We start from the raw sequence: 24222 nt of genomic DNA, 5'->3' as shown, positions 1-24222 counted from the left end.
GATTGGCAGCGAAGATCAGAGGGAGACCAGTCGAATCACCATCATCATAAGAATCACATGCAGTTTGATCTTCGCTTTGTCTTCCCGCAACATATGTACACAACAATACTACAAAAGTCTGACTTGCAACATGTACTGAATCTACAAAAGTCTTAAAATGCTTCAAATTTTACAAATAGGCTCTCATTCATTTTCTACTACTACTACACTCGTTAACTCATAAAACTAATAAAGAAAAACACATTTATATAGACTGATAGCATTCAACTAAACGCTTGGTTAAACATCATACGTGTCTGAAGGTAGAGACAAACGGGAACAACGAGAAGAGCGCAACAGGAAGAAATATAAGCATTCCCATTCCTGCATCATACAGTCTTGCCAGGGAACGTACTGATTCCCACATCCCAATCCGCTTAATGGTTGGCTTCCAAGCACACGCAATCTACAACAAGAGATAGTACATTGTTAAACTGAACTCCCAGAGATTGGAAACTAAAGGTAACAAGGTGAGAAAGAAGGAAACTTACAGAAAGGACTCCCCATCCCGTTGGTAAAAAGGCCAATACACAAGCAAATATGTCTGTCACTGACAACTCTGTCAGCACAACCGCTACGATTATACCAGCTAGAGACACCAATAAGGCAAGGCCCTGTATAAATCTACGCACAAGACGGAAACTGACAGAAATCTTCTGAATGAAGGCAAAGACCTGTTTCAATGTACATCCGAATGTTAGATATATCAGAATCATGTAATGCAATATGCTCAAAGAGAATTAAGTTTATTAGAAAATGAATAAACCAACCTTGAAAATAACTAAAATCACCGCAAATGCAGCCCATGACCAACCATACACCTGCACATGTATAAGTACTATATTATTAAGCAGCTGCCTTCACAGCAAAGATCATAAAGAAACATAACAAAATCACAAATGAGTATTGCTACTTTTCAACTAGTACAAGAAATGGTGTTTCTTGCATGGTAAGTTATACTCTACAACTAAAAGTTACAAATGCATTGGAAGATAAACAAGACTAGGAAAATTCATACAAATCCTATCTAATCCCACCAGCCAGGTCAGGTCATACTACACACATTCAACACATCATCAAACCCAAATTCACTGTAACCTTTATATCCTATGATATGCTAAAGTGTAGGCAAAGGGAAACGCTGTACCGCAAACGATGTATCTGATCCATGCACGTTCAGTTTGTAGACAACACCATACTGGAAGATAAAGAATCGTAGACTTAATATGGTCTCCACCAGCCTCCCACTCAAGGTCCCAATGTGAGACTGTTGATAAGATATTAGTTTCCCGGATTTAACAGGAGTTACAAAATCTGGAAATGGAGAGTTCTTACCAGTTCATCTTCCCACCATGCTTCCCAGCTTTCAGCTCCTTCCACACCAATCCCACCACCTCTGTGAAAGAGCCACTTTGTCCATTCTTTGAAGTCTTCCACCACTCTGAAAGGAGAAAACAAATCTTGCTCAATGAAGGAACATGTTGCTCAACAACACAACACTAAACCAGACACGCACTACTTACTTTTGCCTCTCGAACCCAGAAAGGTTGAACAGGTAAGGAGCAAAGAGCCAAGAGAAAGCCAAGAAACAGCTGCTAACAGTCAGGAGAATGTACGAAACAGAACCAGCCTCATCATTTCCACAAGCAAGGTAGACAACCAGTAAGAGTATAACCTCCATCCTTGAGAAAAAAAACATACCATTGAAATGTATAGACAGACATAAGACACAAAGAGTATAAGAGGAGAGATACATACCCTTTAACAAAATGACTTCTGGAATAAAGACGGTAGTTCTCAGAAAATTTGATATGCTTGACTACAAACCCTCTTCCAGTGGTTTTGTACTGTTGACAAACACTAGCACCACCGTGGAGAAGTGTCCGTCCAAAATAATGGGCTCTTGTGCCAATAGAAAATGTGAAGAAGACAGTACATAGCTGAAACTGCATAGCTGTGAAACTTACAATGGCCTACAAAATGAAAGATTGTTAAATAAACAAGTTCTACTTTCAAACAAAACACACAAAAGTAAAATAGTTCATTTTCACCAAATGATATGTCATCAGTGATCACTGGTTCAAAACACATGCTTCACTGTTCTGTAGATGAATGAGCAAATTCAGAACAGATGTCAGTCTCCAAGGAGATTCTAGTCAAATACCTGGAGAAAACCCTGTTCCAAAATAAAGCCTAGAATCATTGGCACAGCAGTGAAGACACCAATCTGAAACAGAAACTGAGCACTGAGGGCGGCGCTAAGTGCAGTATTGTTCACGAGAATAGCTCTTTCTCGAATAGTAGCTCCAACTCTAGAAAACGCCTATCCAATTTCAAACACAAGTAGGGGATTAGAGACCTTCACCCAGCATCTTAACCAGAATAGGTAACCATGCTTACCAGGTATGCCTTCCCATACAAGAAAATATACAGAGTAAGCACCGTCAACTGCAAGAGACCATGTAAAATGTCTAATCATCAGTATTAAACTTCAGTAACAGCTCCAGTTACAAGAGGACGGACATACCATTGTACAGAAATAGAAGCCAACTGTTGTGAAGTAGAATGACATCATTCTAAAGAAATCAAGAAGCTGGCCAAGTCTGTATACATCTCTACTAAGAACCTGTTCACCATTACCACCAGCAACCTTCCCTTCAAACAGAGCTATTTGGTTGAGCCCCACATCTCTCCCCTTGCCCACCTATAAATAAAATTAGTACATATGTATATATATACGGTTCATTTTTTTTTTAATTGTAAAGAGTTTAAAGTGCAGACCTGAATATACTCATGATGAGTAATATTCCCTTGACGTAGAATTGAGTTAAAACCTGAAAAATCATAGCATCAAAATGGCTCCACATTAACTTTTTAACCATTTTTATATGTTCTTGTCAGTTAACGAATCGGTTTTTACCAGCAAAGATATCTTCACTAGCATTGATGACCCGAGAGGCCTTGCTAATACCACCACGAGTAATATGAAAAACTCTGTCAAAGACATCTGAATGACCATAATGCATGCGGATCCTAGAGTACACATAAGCACTCCATATGAGTTTAATTCAAGGAAAGGTAAACTTATTGGTGGTAGGTAGTAGCTTACTTCAAGGGTTTGGCTAATACTCGTTGGCCAAGAGTTACAAAGCTAGTTTCTTGACTGGACATGAAAGAGGCCAAGGAGGAGACACTGCATCCATCATAACACAGTTATGTAACATGAAGTATATTAAAATAAGAAAAAAAAAGATATACGATTGTCTGGTGTTCACACCTTCCAGTAAATACATGTTCCCGAACTCCAAGAATGGTAGGTGGTCTAATACCATGGTCCCGATCGAATTCTTCCAAAATATTTCTCATCTTCAAGGCTTCTTCAAAGTAATTATCCTAACAAATAAAGGTTGAAGATGCATTTAGCTAGCAAGAAAAGAATGTAAAGCAGGCATGTAACCATGATAGAAGATTCAGGTGCATTCACAATGTGATGAGATGTCCAACTTCAAACTGTAACTCAATATACTCTTTACAAATCTTATGTTATATAAACTTCCAGAAAACTTAACTATAACAAAAGCATAGAAGATCTTGAAAGAAGGTACTTAAAACAAAAATGGATGCATACTAACTTGATTCATATCAATAGTCTGGACTGCATTTCCGCGAGTAAACACAATGGCATGGTTTAGATTCTCAGCTTTGCCTTGACCAAGTTTCGGGTCCCCAGGCAATCTTATGGAGTAAATTTCCTGCATAGCCAGAATAAAACCACTTATAGCATTTTTACATGTTTTGAACTTAAAGCATATTTACATCTTTTGAACATTAGGAAACAAGAACACTAGTTTTGTACTTCTGATATACTGTATTGGTGTTTTTACTAGTTTATAACTTATGTTTTGAGTCTTTTATCGAGTCAAAAGTTTTTCTAAATCACATACTTTGACTCGATGAAAGATTCAAAACATAGATTATAAACTAGTTAAAACACCGATATATCAACTTCACAGATGATCACGGTCTACCTTATCCTTTCCATCGATGTCGGCCTTCACAAGTTTTGAATAATATTCTTTATGAGATTTACCCTCTTTAAGAGTATCAACAACATCGATATAGGAAATGCGAAGGGCTTCATTTCTGACAAAAGAAATGAAACAGATCAGCTTTGTAATAACACAATGACAGGCAGAAGCTCTAGACTTTCAGGTATAGAAAACCAGAAAAAGGTGTCTAATTATTACCTTTGCATCAGCAGTGCAATGTCAGCAGCTTCAGGTTTTTGATCTTCTTTCTGTCTTCCATACATTTGGCATGTGACAACATATGTAAACTTTAGATCTGCTTGGGCCCTTGCTTCAGGAGATAACTCAAATCCTTCAGCATCCGTTGGGTCATTAACATAAAGTGTGGATTCCTCGTCTGTAACTGGTGATGAGATATCCCTTGAGAATAAAAGCTTGACCAAAAATGATATATGTCTATAGAAAGCACTTAGCCTGATCTTACCTTTTCCAGCTTTTCTTTCCAGATAAGACTGAAGCATGAGAGCTTTCCTATAATACATCATCCCTCGAACTGCAGATATAATATTGCCAGATAACACACATAAGCTATCAGATCTTGAAGTGAAACAGTTATCCCCAAGAAAGAAAAAAAATGCAGCGATTTGTTTTACCTACCTGTTCTAGCTAACGTTTGTCCACGGTACGAAGCCCAAAATCGAAGTTCAAGTATGTCTCTCTCATTATGTAGATCACCTTCTAACGCATTTTCATCTTTTCCTATTCGTGCGAGAAAATTTTTCCACTCATCTGCAACATTATCAAATTTTAATGAAAACTAGTTTTTGATCTAATTTTTATTCAAACATCAAAAATATATTTATTGAGAATATATTAGGCATCAATCTATGATGGTAATTACAAAATTTAAGGCAGAATCAACTTAACAGTAAGAAACATAAAAAAAGCTAGGCAAATGTCACACCTGGATATATTTTCTGAAGGTAAAACAAGATTGATATCCCATCCTCATTTCTCTTAGTGAGTTCAGCCATGCTATACAGCACAACCTCAGAACAATATGGAGTGAAGACACTGAAAAAAAAAGTTTAAAGGGAAGATATAGTAAGAGGTTATTTGGAAAAAATGATGGAAATGTGGAACATGAAATACCTGAAGGATAACATCTGGTGGACAGGCTTTGGTTGTGGCACATCCATGAAAAGAGAATTGGTGAAGAATTGAAGTCTGCGTCTGGCCTCAAGATTTCTAGGAACATGCGGCGCTGTAGAGTCTTTGATGGTAAGTAGAGAGTACAATCTTTTGACGAGAGCTTTCTGTAAACCACAAAGAAGTAAACGACTGAATCGGTGCAGTTATAGCCTTTGACAATGAATATTATCACTGTACCATTTCTGGATCTTTAGGCCAGTTCAACTTTGTAAACAGCCGACCTTCATTCGATGCTCGCGTTAACAAGTTCCACGTGTCATAGTGACCCCTGCACCAAGCAACATATTTTTGGAAGCAAAGAAAAGAAAAGCTTGATAGGATTGTTGCCAAATCATCGAGTTTGTATGTACCTTATATCAACAGCTAATATGTCAAGCCGCATAACATCGTAGAGATCTTGAAGTGCTTTGGTAACCGCTGCTGCATTCTCCGGTGTTTCATTTTCTTTCTGTCCAAGAAAAGAAAAATATGAAGATCAGTACTAATATAACAATGGAAAGTACAATATTTTGAAGATTAGTACTACTACTATAATAATAATAATTAAGAACCGGTTACACTTTCTGACAAAGACATAATAATAAGCATGGTAATGTGAATACCAGGACCCCTAAGAGTGCAGTCACTCTCGTGATAACAAGGGAGAGTTTCTTCAACGTAAAATCAAGATGTATAGTTCTCATAGTTATGCTGGTCCGGATGTCTCTGAAGATTCTGTCCACCCTACAAAATAATATTCACAATAAATATCATCACTTATCCAGCAAAGTCATCTTAGGGCTGACAAAACCCATTACCAAATCTTCCCCTCGGCTTCCAGCGTTGTTATTAGGACACGTTCAAGGCTGTAATAGACTTCCTCAACAGCATACTTCATATAGACATCCTTTTCGATCCTCTTCACAATCTCCTCTTGTGACTTACTCTCAGCAGCAATCTCTGTGGCCAATAATATCTACAGTAGATAATATGAAACTAATGTCCACCTATAGAAGCAGATAGCCACACTAAAACATTGAGCTTTAATACAGAAGAGGGGAACAAAACTCACCTTGCTGGAAAGAAGAAAGAGAGGCCACTGAACCAGTCTACTTCCATAATTCTTGGGCATCAGGAGCAAGTCCATCTCACTAGGGAAATGGTTTCATATGAGAAAAATTGGTAACAATGATGAAACTATAAAGAAAGCTGAAGCTAAGAGAAATCATGAGACACAACAGCTTAGTTAAAGCACTTACAAATCAGTGATGTAGTCTTCCTCTCGTAGACATTTTATTATTTGGTTCCAAAATGGAGCAAAGTGAGCTGCCTCTACTCTGTTCTTCTTATCCACAACCTTTGAATTGATAAACACATGCAAATATGAGAAGAAGAAACTAACATAGTACTGCAAAAATGTAAAACAGAGAGGGAAGCAGCATCACTACCTCATGAGAAGGATCCCAAGACCTGCACATAATTTAGATTATAGTCGAAAGGTAATGAAGACGAGAAAAATGTTAATAATAGTTAACAAATATAAAGTGAGATGTGCAGGTAAAATGACAAAAAAATGGAAAGGAACATAACCGATTGGTTATAGGGACATGAAGAGCCCTCATAAAGGCCCCTGGAAACTTCTTAAATTGCTTGTGAATTTCTTCCAAAGATCTTATCTGTGAAAATGGCAACGCAACGTAAGGACCCTAACTTCTTAAAGACAGTGTATGAACATTTATAAAATATCTTGATTTTGACATTTCTAAGACAAAAGAAAAGTGTAACCACACTTACCTTTCCCAAACGATCTCTCACACCGAGAAAGAAACCCAAAAAAGCAGAAACAAGGGTGTAGAATATATGGATGTCTAACAGGTATATCTGCATTATATGAAAGATAAAGTTACAGTACAATGAAATAAAAATTAATCTGTGAAAACATTCATCCTAATAAATTTCACCAAAATTGGTAAAATATTTTTTTAATAACAAAATCAACCCAAAACTGAAGTGATTCTCTAGAAACAACTACTTCTTGATTCAGTGATTTCTTCCAGCAAAACAAGTGTCAACCCTTTATGTAAAAGACTATTGAACTTACAGAGGCAACAGGAGCCCATAAACTGGCAACAGTCAGAGCATTATAGTTTCCTGCATCCAGATAAAGAAATATCATAGAAAGAATGAAATATTTGAGATTATCATCAGTACATGTATCAGCAAGAAACCTATAATAGTAGAGCTAATAACATATCCTGAGGGACCTATTTCATACTTATAACTTCTTGACACAAAATCATGCCAGTAATAAGGAATATTACCATGTTTCACTATCATCCTTGTTGGACTAACGAGCGGCTCTATCTGCAAATTCACCAGCAAGAGAAATATTAGTAGTATTTTATGATGTAACATTTATATATGTCACATGTAACCACAATCTTTAGTACAACTATCAAACATATCGTTACAAATTATGCTTCCCGCCAAAAGAACCAACCTGAAGAAAGTACGCAAACGAGAACTTTGCAGACAGAACAACAAGCCAAAACAGCAAGTACCTGCGTCATACGAATGGGTTAGTAGTACATACCTAGACCAACATTTGAAGTCACCAGTATACAGATAACTAAAATAATTAAGGTGAAGAGACTACTTTATAAAATCAGATGTCTTTTCATACATGCCACGGCCAACATAGTGTCTCTCCTGAAAATACAATCAAGTAAGTAAGCATCAGAGATTATTACCAGATGATCCAAATATTAACCATGAACGAAAGAGAAACCTGGCGCCACATCCACTTAAAGAATCGAACCACAGTCCACCCATCACATTTATTAGCAATGTTGTGACAAGCTGGGATGCGCATCAGGACACCAAAAAAGAACTGAACACCACCGTAGATGGCTATGACAATCACATAAAGCGTGAACACGACTGAATCAGAATTTGGTTTGCTATCTTCTTGAAGTGCTCTCCTGCACACACAACCAACTATCACACAATGGAATGCAAAAAACTAACCCCCCAAAAAAAGTGAAAAGTGCCATAAGAAGTTTCACATACACATAGAGGAAAGATATGAAGACAGACGCAAGACCAAACCAAATGAGACGGAGAAACATGCGATAAACAGCCAGACGTCTTGTAGTAGAATAAGCACCATACATCATGAAGACATCCAGAACACCTATAACATTAATTAAGCATATGCTTTTGTCTTCACTCAAACATAATATTACTCAAAATTAAAATAAATTATTATGAGGTTTTAAGACTCACTCTTGGAAAACTTCATCACAACATAAGTCGGTCCCAGGCTGAGAATCTCACGCAAAGTCTTCCTGGAAGCAAGGCTTTTTTCATTGAACGCAACTATGGCCAGTGCCTGTAAAGAAGCCTGCTAAGAGTGTGGTACTAGCAGGAGAGCATTTTGTAGACATACAACAAACCTGAAACGTCATAGCGAGGAATATCCATAGCCGATGGAAGCTGTGGTAGAGATGCAAAAACGTTCGGTGCTCAACGAAGGAAGTCTTTCCTCGATGTTTTTCTCTACCGGGTTTAAGCTCGAACTACAATGACATCAGATGATGGTCATCTCACCGAAGAACAAAACCACAAGCACTACTACAATAACCTCTAACACAAACCTTTGCTCTAGGTCTAGGTTTTTGAAAAAAAGATGAACTGGTTCGCCACGGCCAACCAAGCTCGAAGGATTGAAGCGACCTAGAAAAATCAAACACGTTAGCCAACAGAGAAGGAAATTAATTAACTCAGCAGACAAAGATGTTAAAAATTTACCAAAAGTACTCATTGAAGTCATCATAGTTTCTCCAAGCTGAATGAGGTACTCGGCCATTGCCATTGTTAAAAGCTTCCTGCACGGACCAACATTTTTATAATAGCCCATGTTATAGCATGACTATTAAATCAAACCAACACTGTCTTAAAAATAAATATTCAAACATGATACAACAGGACATTTTTTACTAGAAAACCAACTACTATTTGATTATAATTACAAACTATACTGCAATGAAACATATATCACATCTTTAAGGAATACCAGAAAATGTAATAGCCCCTCTCAAATAACACAATAAAACAAAATTGCACACTGGTTACAAGTTCATTGAAACAAAGAGTTACATGCATTACCCAACTAAAATCAGTAGTAAATGACTATATATCCCAATCATTTTCCTAATCTAGCAAACATTGTCTTGCTACATTCCATGATGTATGTTCTCTATTAAAAAGCACCATTATGTGGGATCAAAGGAGACTCTCTAAAGGCGGTGAAAAGAAGACTTCAGAGAGCATACCGCTGATACAACTTCATACAGTGGAGAAATAACATGATCAAGGAATGATACATCATCCTCAGAGCCACAACTATCGACTGGTCTACAACTCTCAGCTGGACGAGCAACCTGCTGGCGTAAGATCTCATCCATTTCTCTTACCATCTACAAAACAAATATTCAGCATGAGCACATAATATCAAATGAACAACATATGTTAGTAAACTTACCATAGAACCAGTAGCAATTCAGAACATTAGGAGATTCTGCATACATATCAAAACTTACATGGTGGAATATGTAGCACAAACATTCCGGAAGGAACCGTATGTTGGCAGCTTCACCCCAAATCAGGAAATACAAAGAGAGGTATAGCAGTTTCTTTTCTCCACTTATAGCCTCTAAACTGCATCTTACAAAAAAATCGGAGTGAGCATGCAAGAGTTTGTAGCAGGAAAGGACAAGGAAGATGAGATTATTTACTTTCTCCATGAAGGTTGAATGCACAGGTAATCACACCACTTAATGTAGTTGTCTAGGGACTTCAAAAACACATTACTCACTGCAGCATCATCAAGTTTCTGAGAAAGAGCATAAGAGAAAAAAAGTTACTCATTAGATCTTAAAATGTAACTCACCGCAAAATCATGAATAATCTACTTCTTATCCAAAAACTTCTGTGAAATTAATCATGTGAAAAATCAAAACCTTTGGTACTTACATGTTCTGTTTCTCCAGGAATATTAAGGCGGGATTGCTCATTAGAAAGAAGAAGAATTATATGTTCACGCTGATTGGAGACGCTGTCTCTCTGAGGCCATAAGTAGAACATAAACACACAATATGTGAAAGATGATTTCCTAATAAAGAAAGCTTCTCAAATAGACAAACCTGAAACCCAAATATATAGTGAAGAAAATCAAGCATATCAGCATTCCTTGTTGCAGGAAGGGGGAACTCAGCAGGCAATTTTGGCAGGCCTGGAAAATACTTCAACGCTGTAACTGCGGCTTGCACCTCACAGAAAGCCGTCGTGGCATTTGCCGTGACAGGAGCATCAAAAGGAACAATGTTGTAGGCAACTGTGTCCTCATGACTCATTGCAGCATCTGAATCATTAGCATGCTTCAGCTGTAGTAGCACAAAGTTACTTTGATTATTATTAACTGAAATCTACAGAGCTACTTTCACCAATAGTGGACTGAGTAATGTAAACAACCTCTTCAAAGATCTCTTTTGAAACCTGCTCCAACACATGTTCCAGAACTTTAAGGTTGGCAAAGACTCTTTTCCTTTCTACTGTTTTCTGCTCTAGCCTGAAAGGCAATATCAACACAGAGTTTGGACAAGAACTAAGATAACCAGGGCCGGATCTAGTCCAAGCCTAATGAAACATTGACTTTGGCCCTCCAAATTTTTTTTAAAAGATTTACATAAGCATAAGAAATGTTTGTAACTTCTAATTTCCCAAATCCGGCCCTGTGATCATGAACATAAAATTGACAGAATATGTTATTTTATGGTTAGTATACATACTCGTCAGTGAAAGCGCCTGACTCACAGAGCTGCTTTTCTTCCTCCTTTAACGTGTCAACATTGTTCTTTTCTCTGTACCGCTGGTAAAAACCTTGCAGGCGGTTAATATCTTGACTTCTATTTATGGTCTCAACCTCTCTTTTTTCATCTCTTTGCTGAAATAAACCAAGGTCGAACAATGTACAGTATATGAGTATACAAAAACCATGAGACAACCAAAGAAGAAGAAGAAGAAGAGATATACCTTAATAACGGACATCAATCCGGTTCTAAATTGTAAAACACTTACGCTTTCACTATTAGGGTCAAGTTTTTGTTCAAGCGAGTAAGCATGCTCACATACTGCAGCAAAAAAAAAAAAAGGAAATAGTCACAACTTTGCACAGAGAGGAAGAAGAAGAAAACAAGCAACAACTTACAGATCCTAGCTATGACGGGGTCATTAGCTTGGAGTTCATCAGCAGCTCTCAGAATATCATCTATGTCTCTGCCCTCACCAGGACAACCACCACCACCACCACCAGCTTCTCCTGTTCTATCCCTTCGTAACGCAGCATTAACTAGCCGCTCCCATAGAGCCTCCACTTGAGACATTTTAACCAGTGTTGTATCACTCATGGAAGACTTAGTGAAGAAGGTTGAAACTGAAAGCTAGCTCGCTCTGTCTTTATAATAAGTTTCAAAAAGTTTCTTTTAAGTGATAGTTAATATAAAAACCTTAACCCCCACATAAAAAACTTTTGCACAAACAAAACCATTACAACGAAGGAAGGAATCTTATGTTCTTAAAAAAAAAAACAAAAAGGAATCACGTTGGCAAGAAAAAAATAGCGAACCGGCTAAATCACATTTTCACTTAAAATTTAAACCAATACGGTTTATTCCGGTTAATTCTTTCCTTGTTTAATTCTCAACCCGACCGAACCGATGGGATGATAACTAGTAGATCCTCGTCAAGGCAAGACCAAAACCTGTAGTTTCAAGAGCTTCTAATCAAGCTACCAGGAAGAAGTCGCAGTAGGTAATGTGATTCACTTACCTTTCTTCTGCCCACTACTGTTTCTTAGGATGTTATCTTTTGTTGGTTTCAGGCTGGTGCTTCGGTTGATAGCTTTCTGTAATCATTGGGTCTCGAGAAATATTCGACCGCTTTTCAAGTGGAGGAAGTATGTAATATACGTTATGTTTGGTGTCATCTTGTGAGAGCGCATGTTCTTATTCCTTTTGAAATTTAAAACACAATGCAAACGCGTAAGAAGACTCAGAAAAGTTAAACTACTTTAGTGTTCCAAGTGACTAAAAGGACCTAGTCCGCCTTCTTTCTGGTTAGCCATGTCTAGTACTTTGCCTTCTCTTGTCTGAATCTTCTGCATTCCCGTAGCGCTGCTGTAAGGACAACGTGTCCTGCAACAGGAAGGAAAAACGGCTGTCCAAGAAAGTATGAACACATGAGTAACAAATAACAAGAAGAAGCTTATGGTAGTGGTAACAGTAGTAGAGACCATGAAACTAACCGAGTACACAGCAAAACAATGTTGGTAAGAGAAGTAGCTGACGGACATGATGGATGGATGAAAGAAGGCATTCTCGGGTAGGGACCTTGCTTCTCTAGTCTTGATGAACCTCTTTATAGAACACAAAACCACCAGCTTCATGTTAGAGTTTCCCAACAATAAGGTCTAGAACAGAGAGTATTGAGTATAGGTTTGAGTGTAACCAACCACATCTTTGTTATTCTTGTTCTTCCCATCAACTATCTGCTCGACTATTACGTCGATTTTATGATTTCAATACTTATTAAAATAATCTGCGTAAGTTTCCAATAGCCGACTTAGCTCAGTGGTAGAGCGCGTGACTTTTAATCCCGTGGCCGTGGGTTCGATCCCCACAGTCGGCGTTTTTTATTTTTATTTTTCTGCCTGCTCCTGAAGGCTGAAGTTATTCACACAGATACGCTCAAACACTCTCAAAAGTCAAAACTTATTAAAAGCTTGTAAAGGAAGCGTCACACAATGACCAGTAAAAGTCCTTTGTTACTCGAACAATACAAAAAGTGAAGTGAATGAGATTTTTCATTTCCAAAGATCATTTATAACAAAACCCTTTGGCTAATAATCCTTTTAAAACACTTTAGTTTTTCTCTCTACCACTGCATTCTTCAACTTCCACTCTCCAACCTCCTGCTTCTTCGTTGAGATCAGAAGGTACAACAAGCTTTCACTCTTCGTTAGTTCTTGTCGGTTTCTTTACCGTCTTGAACCTCTACATTTAACCGTTTCTTGAATTTTCTTTCCCCAAGTTTTCTGAATCCAGACAAAAGTCTTATGTAATGTGACAAGACTTTTGATTTTGTTGTTGTTGATGGTTTAAAGTTGAGATAACGGTACACTAACTCAGTAGTAGTGTCTCATATTCATGTAGGCTTTAGCTATGAGTTCTCGGAGGGTGGGTGTAGTTACTAGAAGCTTAAGGAGGCAACAGCAGGCGAACATAGTGGGTCAGATACCAACCGACCACGAGGAAGATCAAAATGATGATGATGATGTTGTTGAATCAACTGCTTCTGCTTTTGACCGAGTCTGCTCTCTTCTTCTTCTTCTTTTATATGTTCCCCCTTTAACAACACATTGTGCTTGTGTACAAGCTTACTCACTCAGTTTCATTCTTTTGACAAGGCCAAAAGAGACAAATCTAGAGGCTCACGGCAAGGACCCTTAGTAGTTGATTTAGATTCAGGTTAATTATCATCAGTTTTTTTTGGTACCTTGCATAGTTACAAGCCTACAAGGATTCTAAACATTTGTATAAGTGCTGCAGGTGGTACTACTAGAGCAAGCAAAAATCAATCTGAACAAGCTGATGTTGAGCTTGACGATTCGGTAAGAAGCGTTATGGTTTTTTCTTTTGTTTTGCTCTTGGGACTTAGGCTCACATATTTTGTCTGTCTTGTTCAGAGGAAGTCTAATAAGTCTGTGGTGGCGGCTCCAGTAGAGGAACCAAAGTTTAACTGCCCAATATGTATGTGTCCACTTACTGAGGAGATGTCAACAAAGTGTGGTCATATTTTCTGCAAAAGTTGCATAAAAGAAGCCATCTCTGTTCAAGCTAAATGCCCTACGTGTAGGAAGGATGTGACTACTGAAGACCTCATCCGAGTCTTCCTTCCGACCACCAAATGAATAATGATATAGAGACAATCTCCAGTAAGTCGGATTCTCTATATATTGCGTGTTGTCCATTTGAAACAAGAATCATTCGTTGTTCTAGTCTTGATTCTTTTCCCTTTTCTTTGCAGGTTAAAAAAATTGTCTTATCCACTCTATCATTGAGAAGATTGGCTAGTAAAAGTGAAGACATGTTTGTTCATGAGTTGTTTGTTTGTAATATGAGTAACTCAAAACATTTAATTGTTTTTTCGATGAATATCATCATCAGAGTATCTTGATAAGTGACAATTCTTTAAATTAAAAATTAGGATATTCAAATTGTTAGGCTGACTCTGTTACTATCAAATTGTTAGGCTGACTCTGTTACTACTACAATATAACCAATTTCGAATACCATTTTTAACTATCTGTAGTACTAATATTAAAACTTTGAAGGCTAGCCACTTAGCCAGCGACAATCTTTGAAGTATTACAAAGTAGTGGGGTTCACAACTTGCATCTAAACAAGACAACTTGCAAAATATTACAGAATGAGAAACATGTTAATGCTAGGGAGTCAACAAGAAGAATATTACAAAATGTGTCAATACGTTCCAATATCTATTCCGTTTGTGCTTAAAAAGTCTTTTGCCTCTGCAATATCCTGCAATGCCAGCTAAAACAGGTTAGTAAAAAAGATTCAATATTAACAACATAAGAAAGAAAGAAAGAGGGCAGAGATAATACATGGTTCAAGAGATCTGCTTCTTGAGGACAGGTAGGGAACTGCATTATCCCGATTCCAACCATTAACAGACCATAGCATCCAAGTGACACTACAAAGTAAATCGGTAGCTGGTGCAAAACAAAAAAAAACATTGTTACAACCAATAAAATTTTCAGCTTGTTAAGAACAATAGACAAACTAAAATAAGACAAATCAAACCAGGCTCGTTTACTCACCAACAATGTGTGACTTTGTGGAACTATTGCAGCCTGCAAAAGAACAATCCAAAAGGCAGAGACTGCCACTAGCAGGCTCAAGATCTTCACCACGTGCTTCATTGCCCTTGAAACAAATATTATGTAAAATTTAATTATTGCAATGTTTAAGACACTAAGTGCTAAGTCAATGGAGCGTAAAAGCTCCTTGAGCAGAATCATGACAGGCCAAAAGAGGTGCAGAACATGAATCATCATCATAAGATAATATTCATGAGACTCAAAAACTTTTTAAAACTCAAAAACACAAATTCAAATCTGAAAACTTTTTTAAAAAATAGATCAGCAGTTGCCATCAGAGTTCGAGAAGAAGAAAATGATTTTGTCACGGGTTCATTCAGATCAGAGTAATCAATCCTCCAATCTTTCTGAAACTCATAACCCTTGCGCAATTATTTCAAATCATCATCTGGCAACTTTACGATCAAATCCACCACAACGAAAAATCAACATGAAAAGAATAACTACTCTACTCAGAATACAAAAGACCAACACCAAAGTAAATGCATCAGACAGAAAGAACTATAATCAATTAAATTAAATATTCGGGCATTGATGGTAAAGATCGAACCTTTGAACTCACAGATCTCGCCTCCACACTCAAAGTTTCAACCTTTAAGCTGTCCTAAAATCAATCTGTCTCGCTAGGGCTTCAGTCTATGGGTATAATGGTCATTTGACGATGAAGCCTTTATCCTACGTGGACCTTGTATAAGCTAAACCGCGTTTCCAAACAACTTACGGTTAGAAGCCCTTAATTACCAGTTCTTTTTAAATATCTCCAAAGATCATAATTAACTCGGATTCTAAATTTAGAGTTCTTAGGGGGCGGCTGATTTCTCGCTACCACCCGCAAACGCAGCTTTTGCGGTTGGTAGCAGTTGTCGGCGGTTTACAACAATCACTCAAATCGCTCTAAACCGCTTCAAACTGCTCTGAATCTCATAAATTCAAAAGTTGGCTCCAAGTAGCGTTTGTGGTTGCGGGAAGGTAAATTTTTTTTCTTTTTTTTTTAAATAATATATATACAAAAATAAAAATATTTAATATTTAAGAAAAAATTTAAAATTGAAATTATGAAAATATTAAAATATATCTATTATATTTTAATTAATATCATAAAATTTAATAATAAAAACAATTTCAATAAATTTTCAAAAATGAAAATTATAACTTTCTAAAAATAAATTTTATATTTATTATAATTTTATGATTTTTGATATTTTTATAATTATATTAAATGTAAATATTGTTAATTTATTATTTGACTGTTACCGTATTTGATAGTTAACCAGTCATAAGTCACCTGCAAACGCACCAATTTTTAACCGTAGTACCAGTCGTACAAATCTCTTAAAACCGATAGAAACCGCAACTGTCCGCATCCACAAACTTCCGCAACCGTAACCGCAACCGCTACGTTTGAACCAGCCAGGCCTTTAATTCATGATTTGATATTTTTTTTACACTTTTCGGTTAAGAACCATACCTAAAAACCCAGATTAATCATGGTCTAAATTAACAGTGTCTATAAGATGCTAGTCACTGATAAAAATAGTCCACCTCAGAATCTCTCTAATATCACTGGTACTATAACTAATCCATTATTATACATTGAATGTTTTTGTCTTTTAAGAGTATAACCGCCAAGTTTTTTTACTCCTGAATTATCTGGCAAATGCAACAGAATAGTTTCAAATAAGCTTTTCTCCATAACCAAAAAAATGCACTAAATTAGTAAAGTAAATCATACCAGAAATGGAAAAACAAGAACTACAATATTCACCAATAAAGAGTCCCTTTGAACTCAAGAAAAGATCATCAGCTAAATATATACAAAAAAAAAACAAAACACAAGGTACCCCACGAAAGAAAGCTAGTTAAAACTTTGACGGAACAACAGTTATATGCCTTAACGGATGCGACACATTGGTTCCACCGGCGTGAATGATGAACTCAGCCGGCGAGAATGACGTTCCATGGCAGACACATATTATACTGATCTCTGATTTTGTGTACCGATGCAGAAACCCATTAACAGTTTTGCCCTGTGGTCCGTTACCGGTGCTGGTCACGCATGGCATCTGAGCAAACGGAAGCATACTGCCATTACCCTTGGGACGCGGCTTTGGAGGCTTCCCTGTCTCTTTGGCTACAGAGCTGGACCATTCTTGGGTCTCCACTACCACTGCATCTTCTTGACCTTCATTTGTATGGGTTGTAATGTTGTTAACCGGAGATTTAACCGGTTTGGTTTGGTCAGAATTTATCCCAAGTTCACAACTTCCACCTGAACATGGGGCATAAGTCACGTCATAACTGCAACCGAAGTATATTCATGCAAATACCATGGGTCCGATTGGTAATGGCTGTAGCTTTAAATATTTCGCTGTAGAAAAAAATCTGTAGACTTTTTGCTGTGGGTTTAGATTTTATTGCTGTAGAATTTTATTGAAGCACTAAAAAATTGCTTTGGATATTTGGCTCTGCAGAGCACTTGTACAGCTGTAAGATATTTTAAGAGCTGTGGTTTCAAAAAAAAATTTAAAGCTTGATTGCTCTGAATTTGGTGCTGTGGAAATAAATAGGGCTGTGGACAGCACCTACAGCAACTACCAATCACCCCCCATAATTCTCGTGATTCTTTAATACATCTAACCCATTCTAATATTTGTTTATTTTACTATTAAAGAAATCTTAAAAATCAACTAGTCAATTTCAAAGTCATCAAAAATATAATATCTCTAGTCTAAATGTTAAATAGTAACACTTCATTGTGAAATAGTTTATATACCCAAGAATTTGACAAGATTGGCTAATTAGATAGTCTGTATGGTAGATAAAATGTTATATATTTACTTGGATCAGATACGTCGGACGAGCTGCAAATGGGTGACCCGATGGTCGCAGCTTTACTGTTTTCCTTATATTGACCCCACCTGTACCCGTTGCCCAATCCACTGAAGCTCAAATCAAACTGATCCACGCCGTTAGTGACTTCTTTACATTCTGTTCTGATCCTCTTGTACTCTCCTTCTCCTCCGCTTCTCTGCTGCTGCTTCCCTTCCCGTTCCTTCCTTGTTTCCTTTGTCCTCGTCTCATTGTTCTCATGCCTCACCGCTCCGTCGTTAAGATCAACGTCAATATCCTCCACACATCTGACGGCGTTATTAGGTTTTCTTTCCGTACAGAACTCTAACGGTTGAGCTTTCTTGAAGGGGCCTCCAAGAGAAAGACATAGCTCAAGCTCGACCGCAGCATCCTCGTCTTTTCCAAGCTTTGTTGCCATTGATGAAGATTCAATAACCGTGTAACGTTGAGAAGAAAGATGTTATAGTTGTTTTTAAAGGTTTTTGAAGCTTTCATCTATTTTGGAATAAAAAGAGAATTGGGAAGCCTCAATGTCATGACACTTGTCCGATGATTATAGTGGACATGAGCGGTTTTCATTACACGTATGATTAATGATTAGTTTGTAAATTAAGAGAAGGGTTAAGAAACTTTATTATCGCTACAATCTCGGATTATCGATAAATGGTTTTGCATAATTGCATTTTCCGTTGTTGGTTTCTATCTACTTCCCATTGGTTACATACAAACCAGCGGAAAGTGCCGAGGCCACCACGTGTAGCACGTTGGACATGCATATGGCACGTGTACCCTGAGAGCCTGCTGGCGTTGACTAGGACACGTTTGGTTTTTCAGTTTATTGCGTCTCATATCTTGACTCCGTGAATCACGACCACGAAGGCTACTCTTGGTCCGAAACGTGGTGAGGATATGTTAAAGACGGTCCCACAAACTTGAGGTGAAACAGAAAGACAGTGTAATAGGTTATAGACGGACCAGTTCAGGAAAAGCGCTGTTACGTTGCGACTAGTCTCAGCTGATATGACGGATGGCTATAAACGTGGTACGTTGTAACGGGATTAATAACAACGTGGTCGAATACAAGTGGTTGTATATAACTTTGTGATGAGCTAGGTGAAACGTGTCTTCTTTCAAATCGTGGTACCCTTTGAAGATGTTGCTTTATGAAAGTTCCAGCCTAGCCTTCCACCTACCTGCATGAGTTGCACCTGGAAAGTGAAAAGGGAAGATTCTTTGATTTATAAATCCTGGGGAAAAAGTTATACCATGGTTTTCTATTTTCACCCAAATTTTTTGGTGTATACTCTTACTATTTTCAGTCAATGGAATAAACGCCAACGGATGAAAATTTGAGTAAAAACTTTTATAATCGTTTTAATAACTTGTTTATGTGTTTTATTCTAGTCGTTGTTGTTTCAAGAACGATTAATATTGGTAATTCGAGGCTTCGACCCATGAACTATGATTTATTATGTTTAAATACATAAGACAAAGATTGGAACCGGTAATTCAAAGATATCGAGTGTTGGATTTACAGACATAAGTATACAGAACAAGTTCAAGTTAATGGGCTAATGTTTTAGTACATGCCTATATAAAATATTTTTCTTTGGGTAGCTGTAGAGAGAAGAGCTAGGGACAATTTGATCTTCTTTTTTTGGACATCATCTGCAAGTGTCGTTTGATCATCATCTCATAGTGCTGTTTGATCATCATTTGCTTATTACACAATTGGGAAGTATGGATGTGATGAGTGTCTATGTCATATGTGTGCTGCACTAATATTTTGTTTATCTGGATGCTCTTAGCTGCTTTTCAAGAAACGATCGTGTCAACTATGCTAATGCTGAAACTACTGAAGTGGTTAACTGATTTTACTCATAATCCTTTTATAACAGAGTTTATCTCTCCTTTTCAGGTTTGAAAAAATATCATTGTAAAATACGCTGCATCTATAGAGACGCTTTAAAAAAAAACAAGATATGTGAATATGTGATACAATAGCCTTTTGGGGACGTTCAAATGCTAAGATTGAGGTTAACTTTTTGGTATTTCTTTAGTGTTTCAATCATTTTCTTGTACATGTCTTACAACTACTTGATTGTCACCATTGTGCATGTTTGTATAATGATAAGAATCATTATCAGCCATAACTGGTTTCAAGCCACCAACAAACACAACCACGTGCATAAACAATTTCAAATATAAGAAGCTGGTTACACTAAAAAACATGAAACATTCACAACCTCGCATTTCAGTATCACACCGTATGGTATTTTGGATTCTTGCATGTATCCACCAAATTGCTTAATTAGTGATAGAGACATTATCAATGTCGAATTAGTCTTGATTCATTGGCAACATTTTGATGCACACTTAGAAATAAGTAATCTCTTCAACTATAGGCTAAAATAGCGAAGAACTTCAAGAAATAACATACTGAATCCTGAAATGGTAAATAAACTTTAGAAAAGATACCAATAAAGCTTACGTCAACTACTAAAAAGCATAATATTTGTTCTTGCCCATACACCTTGTATGCAACAACTCTACGTAGAGATATGTCATATGACTAAATCCTTGCCAGTCACATCAATGGTCTAATCATGACTATTACCCCCATTGTTCTCGAAATTTAGTAGCATGCCCAATACACAATGACATTCGTTATAATGATTTATCACTAGCTGATAAAACATAATTAAAAATAACAACAACAATTACAATAAGCCATCAACCAAAATATTGGCCTAGTGATAGGATTTTGGCGTATTTAAAGAGGTCCTCTTGCAAATATGACATTGTAACATGATCTCATTCTCTTAGTTCTCTTTTATGATTTTCACTTTAATAGAATCTTCAAATCATTCATATTAGTATGGAAATGTGTAATAACCATGTTATATATTCCTGAAATTGTGAAAACATGGTTACATTTTTTTTTGACATCAACTTAAGCAGATTCATACGCATTCTTTAGACCAAATCGGGGGGATCCGCATCCATGTGAACGATAAAAAACAGTTGTTTCTTGGCACTGCATGCTAGACTATCCGTTTTTGAATTCTGCGTTTGTGGTACATGAATGATTTCTGAGCTGAGGGATTTTTTTTTTAGTATCTTGATATTTTTCAAATAATTTGCAAAAACAGACTATTTTTCTGGTTCCGAAACTATGTTGTATTTTCATATTAATTTTAAGTCGGTATCTTTATATGGAAATTATGTTGTATTTTGATTATAAGTTTGAGCGTGCGTATAAATGGATGTATAACATAAATCATGTTGATAGTCTTGCTAACAATGGTAGATTTTAATTAAATATAATTAGAAAGTAATAATGACACATTATGATCTAGATTCATTTTTAACCTATAGCAAACACTAATAAGCCCAAAAAATCTATGTGTGTCTTCTGTTTTTATCGGTGGTCATCAAATATAGACGTTCGCAATAACATTTATTTATTAATTTTTTTTTCGCAATAACATTTGTTAATTTTATTGTTTGGTACTGCAGACAACTTGGTTATGCGTAACCTCATTTTATCTTCTTCTTGGTTTATTTTCATTTCGTTTTTATTAATTGGATTGGAATACAACATAGACCATCGACCAAGATCACAATCCCAAAAAAAAAAAAACAATGAAAATAACTTAGCTTATAAAATAACCAAAAAGAAGACAAAGAGATCAAGAGCCCATACTCGAGATCAAAAAATCTTCGAATAATGATTTGAGTCCTTAGAATGAATATGGAGGACTGTTGAAAATATATATTTAGAAATTATTGGGTTCTACTAACATGGGAGAAAATCTCACCCAAATGTTCTCTATAACCGCGATAGATAAAGATTCTAAATATTGAAGAGAATCAGAAGCCTGAACAAAGGAAAGAAAGACATACTGCATACAAACTTAATGTGTGAGTGTAACCTTCTACCCAAAAAAATGTGTAGGTATAACCCATATTTATATGGACTGTCTGCATACAAACTTAATGTGAAGTGTAACCTTCTACCCAAAACAAAAGTGTAGGTATAACCCATATTTATATGGACTCAGTAAGTCCTTATTAAGCTTAGCTTCTTGTGTTATATCATAAGTCGAGCTACGAAAAACTCGTGCCAAAAATGTTAGATTCGGGTTTATTATGGGCTTCCAACTTAAAATCAATTGTCTATTAGTGGATTGGCCCTAACCATTTATATATTATTTAATGTTCCATTGATTTTCCAATGTGGGATACATATCCTTTAATACCCCTTATCGAGATGATGACTCTTATCGGCCAGAAATCTCGGAAACTTTTTAAGATAGTTATACTCGGTCGAGCGAGTCAGACCTATATACCCGGTCGGGTAGGGTTAATATTAATTAGGGGTTTAACTTATTAGGATCTGGGCTCTGATACCATGTTAGATTCGAGTTTATTATGGACTTCCAACTTAAAACCAATTGGCTATTAGTGGATTAACCATTTATATATTATTTAATGTCTCATTGATTTTCCAATGTGGGATACATATCCCTTAATACCCCTCCTCGAGATGATGGCTCTTATCGGCCAGAAATCTCGGAAACTTTTTAAGACAGTTATACTCGGTCGAGCGAGTCAGATCTATATACCCGGTCGGATAGGATTAATATTAATTAGGGGTTTAACTTATTAGGATCTGGGCTCTGGTACTATGTTAGATTCGAGTTTATTATGAGCTTCCAACTTAAAACCAATTGGCTATTAGTGGATTGGCCCTAACCCTTTATATATTATTTAATGTTCCATTGATTTTCTAATGTGAGATACATATCCCTTAATAAAAAAGCTTATTTGTCTAGTTGAGGTTGATGTGTACACTATGCCATTCAAAAAACAGAAAATTAAAACACTAGCAAGAGGTTTACCATGGAAAAAAATTAAAAGAATACTTGATTCAAACTTTCTTCCTCCAAACGGTTAACTAAATAAATTCATTCTGTCATACCCACTAACTAATTGTATTAATTAAGGGACTTTATTATGAATTGATTGCCACAATTATACAACTTAACTAAAAACATACAGATTTTCTGTCATATTAGTGACAATGTTGTTAAAATATGTACAAAGGATACTTAACTTTAACCCAACTTCTCTGCAATCATTCGGTACGTGGAATGTTTTATACAGACCGATTACTGCTGCCTACTTTCTACAGATAATAATAAATCTTACCACACAGGCACACACCTAAATAATTAATCACTTTTTTCCACATACAAGAGTTAACTAACAAAACCATGACCAGAGTTTTGTTTTCTTTCGTTATTTTTTTTGCGTTGAGATTGAAGTTATCAGAGAGATCGGTTGTTTAATTTATACACCTTGCAAACCAGTAACTAATGGACTTGTCCACATTGTGCCTTTCACAATATGATATTTTTAGTATCAGTACGTAGGGTTGGTTTTGTTTAAATGCTCTAGGCTGTACTACAAAATAAATATAAACATTTCCAATAAACCCTATAGTTAATGGAAAACAAAATATTAAGTTATTATAAGATGTTTTGGATCTTTCAGGATTTTTTAAAAATCAAGACTTCCACAAATATTGTATAGATGCATAAAAATGCCTTTTCGCTAAATATAAGTACCAGTTTTTATAAGTAAAATGAAAAAATGAGTCTAAAGAAGCATCTATAGGTGAGGCGAAATTGCAGGTCACACTGTAGGCTCTAGAAAGCATGAAGAGTAAAAAAAAGAAGGTGAGGTTTGTTTCAACTTTTGGGGATCTTGTCGAGGCACTTCATAAACCTGCTCATTGGCCAGCTCTTCAATTTGAGGTAAATGAAATCCAAAGAGAGTTGAAGGTCTTTGAGGCATGGGAATTAAGGATTGGATCGCATGTATTTGTTAGATGCGTCTCTTTCATTGCACAGAGTGTGAAGAACCTAGGATTTTCTCAGTTTTATGTTGTAACTGGACACCCCCCCCCCCCCCCCCGCTGGTTGAACCAGTGGTTTGTTAATGAAAGAAACACATCTATATCTTAAATTAATGTCGTCGGTTTGTTTTTTGGGATGTACGTTGTTGGTGCTGGAAATAGAAATTGGGTTA

At 36.5% G+C, this 24222-nt stretch overlaps 4 protein-coding genes and 1 non-coding gene across 11 annotated transcripts; 2 read left to right on the top strand and 3 right to left on the bottom strand.

Annotated features, from left to right (window-relative positions):
• Window positions 1-106: 106 nt before the first annotated feature.
• LOC106389707 (callose synthase 9-like) lies at window positions 107-11758 on the bottom strand. 5 transcript variants are annotated; one of them, XM_048761076.1, is made up of 49 exons: window positions 11527-11758; window positions 11352-11449; window positions 11108-11262; window positions 10791-10887; window positions 10463-10702; window positions 10293-10382; window positions 10055-10152; window positions 9860-9983; window positions 9593-9736; window positions 9069-9145; window positions 8915-8993; window positions 8714-8836; window positions 8544-8649; window positions 8328-8451; window positions 8047-8239; window positions 7915-7967; window positions 7759-7819; window positions 7580-7622; window positions 7360-7409; window positions 7053-7139; window positions 6849-6934; window positions 6707-6728; window positions 6518-6615; window positions 6331-6409; window positions 6077-6234; window positions 5882-6002; window positions 5630-5727; window positions 5457-5547; window positions 5220-5383; window positions 5032-5141; window positions 4725-4856; window positions 4552-4620; window positions 4287-4470; window positions 4068-4182; window positions 3672-3791; window positions 3317-3432; window positions 3149-3232; window positions 2960-3072; window positions 2821-2873; window positions 2567-2743; window positions 2440-2487; window positions 2204-2362; window positions 1798-2012; window positions 1563-1721; window positions 1375-1480; window positions 1187-1306; window positions 810-860; window positions 531-713; window positions 107-445 (listed from the first exon to the last, which is right to left on the bottom strand). In XM_048761076.1, exons 1-49 carry the CDS (start codon window positions 11723-11725, stop codon window positions 287-289), a joined length of 5631 nt encoding a protein of 1876 aa, XP_048617033.1. In that variant the 5' UTR covers window positions 11726-11758; the 3' UTR covers window positions 107-286. The 5 variants fall into 5 exon arrangements, with proteins under 5 accessions (XP_048617033.1, XP_048617087.1, XP_013685488.1 ...); XM_048761130.1 differs by having other exon boundaries at window positions 4287-4464; XM_013830034.3 differs by having other exon boundaries at window positions 9860-9977.
• A 757-nt stretch (window positions 11759-12515) lies between these two features.
• LOC106384614 (LON peptidase N-terminal domain and RING finger protein 3) lies at window positions 12516-14602 on the top strand. 3 transcript variants are annotated; one of them, XM_048761362.1, is made up of 6 exons: window positions 12516-13311; window positions 13529-13684; window positions 13783-13843; window positions 13925-13986; window positions 14062-14310; window positions 14403-14602. In XM_048761362.1, the coding sequence occupies exons 2-5, from the start codon at window positions 13538-13540 to the stop codon at window positions 14284-14286; spliced, it is 495 nt and encodes a 164-aa protein (XP_048617319.1). In that variant the 5' UTR covers window positions 12516-13311; window positions 13529-13537; the 3' UTR covers window positions 14287-14310; window positions 14403-14602. The 3 variants fall into 3 exon arrangements, with proteins under 3 accessions (XP_048617319.1, XP_048617275.1, XP_048617305.1); XM_048761318.1 differs by having other exon boundaries at window positions 13925-14602; XM_048761348.1 differs by having other exon boundaries at window positions 12516-13684; window positions 13925-14310.
• On the top strand, window positions 12933-13004 carry TRNAK-UUU. Its single transcript has one exon. It is a non-coding gene; the product is annotated as a tRNA-Lys (tRNA).
• A 63-nt stretch (window positions 14603-14665) lies between the features above and the next one.
• On the bottom strand, window positions 14666-15912 carry LOC106386064 (dolichol-phosphate mannose synthase subunit 3). Its single transcript, XM_013825959.3, has 4 exons — window positions 15827-15912; window positions 15217-15322; window positions 15001-15108; window positions 14666-14917 (listed from the first exon to the last, which is right to left on the bottom strand). Exons 2-4 carry the CDS (start codon window positions 15316-15318, stop codon window positions 14858-14860), a joined length of 270 nt encoding a protein of 89 aa, XP_013681413.2. The 5' UTR covers window positions 15319-15322; window positions 15827-15912; the 3' UTR covers window positions 14666-14857.
• A 1035-nt stretch (window positions 15913-16947) lies between these two features.
• LOC106451268 (ninja-family protein 6-like) lies at window positions 16948-18621 on the bottom strand. Its single transcript, XM_048761040.1, has 2 exons — window positions 18115-18621; window positions 16948-17545 (listed from the first exon to the last, which is right to left on the bottom strand). The coding sequence occupies exons 1-2, from the start codon at window positions 18542-18544 to the stop codon at window positions 17136-17138; spliced, it is 840 nt and encodes a 279-aa protein (XP_048616997.1). The 5' UTR covers window positions 18545-18621; the 3' UTR covers window positions 16948-17135.
• Between the last annotated feature and the right edge of the window lie 5601 nt (window positions 18622-24222).

The sequence above is a fragment of the Brassica napus genome, chromosome A1 (assembly GCF_020379485.1).
Source record: "Brassica napus cultivar Da-Ae chromosome A1, Da-Ae, whole genome shotgun sequence".
Lineage (NCBI taxonomy): Eukaryota > Viridiplantae > Streptophyta > Magnoliopsida > Brassicales > Brassicaceae > Brassica > Brassica napus.
The sequence above is the reverse complement of the archived record's forward strand: the minus strand, read 5'-3'. Positions and strand labels throughout refer to the sequence as shown.

Bases quoted from the DNA above. Each gene is read 5' to 3' on its own strand.
- LOC106389707 (XM_048761076.1), bottom strand. From the start codon at position 11,725: ATGAGTGATACAACACTGGTTAAAATGTCTCAAGTGGAGGCTCTATGG. The intron at 10,888-11,107 runs GTATGTATACTA...ATTGCCTTTCAG, and splicing joins TCAGGCGCTTTCACTGACGA to GCTAGAGCAGAAAACAGTAG. The intron at 9,984-10,054 runs GTAAATAATCTC...TTTTTTTGTAAG, and splicing joins ATTCAACCTTCATGGAGAAA to ATGCAGTTTAGAGGCTATAA.
- LOC106384614 (XM_048761318.1), top strand. From the start codon at position 13,538: ATGAGTTCTCGGAGGGTGGGTGTAGTTACTAGAAGCTTAAGGAGGCAA. The intron at 13,685-13,782 runs GTCTGCTCTCTT...TCTTTTGACAAG, and splicing joins CTGCTTCTGCTTTTGACCGA to GCCAAAAGAGACAAATCTAG. The intron at 13,844-13,924 runs GTTAATTATCAT...TAAGTGCTGCAG, and splicing joins AGTAGTTGATTTAGATTCAG to GTGGTACTACTAGAGCAAGC.
- LOC106386064 (XM_013825959.3), bottom strand. From the start codon at position 15,318: ATGAAGCACGTGGTGAAGATCTTGAGCCTGCTAGTGGCAGTCTCTGCC. The intron at 15,109-15,216 runs GTGAGTAAACGA...GTTTTGCACCAG, and splicing joins CACAAAGTCACACATTGTTG to CTACCGATTTACTTTGTAGT. The intron at 14,918-15,000 runs GTATTATCTCTG...CTGGCATTGCAG, and splicing joins AAGCAGATCTCTTGAACCAT to GATATTGCAGAGGCAAAAGA.
- LOC106451268 (XM_048761040.1), bottom strand. From the start codon at position 18,544: ATGGCAACAAAGCTTGGAAAAGACGAGGATGCTGCGGTCGAGCTTGAG. The intron at 17,546-18,114 runs GTAAATATATAA...CCCCATGTTCAG, and splicing joins GTCCGACGTATCTGATCCAA to GTGGAAGTTGTGAACTTGGG.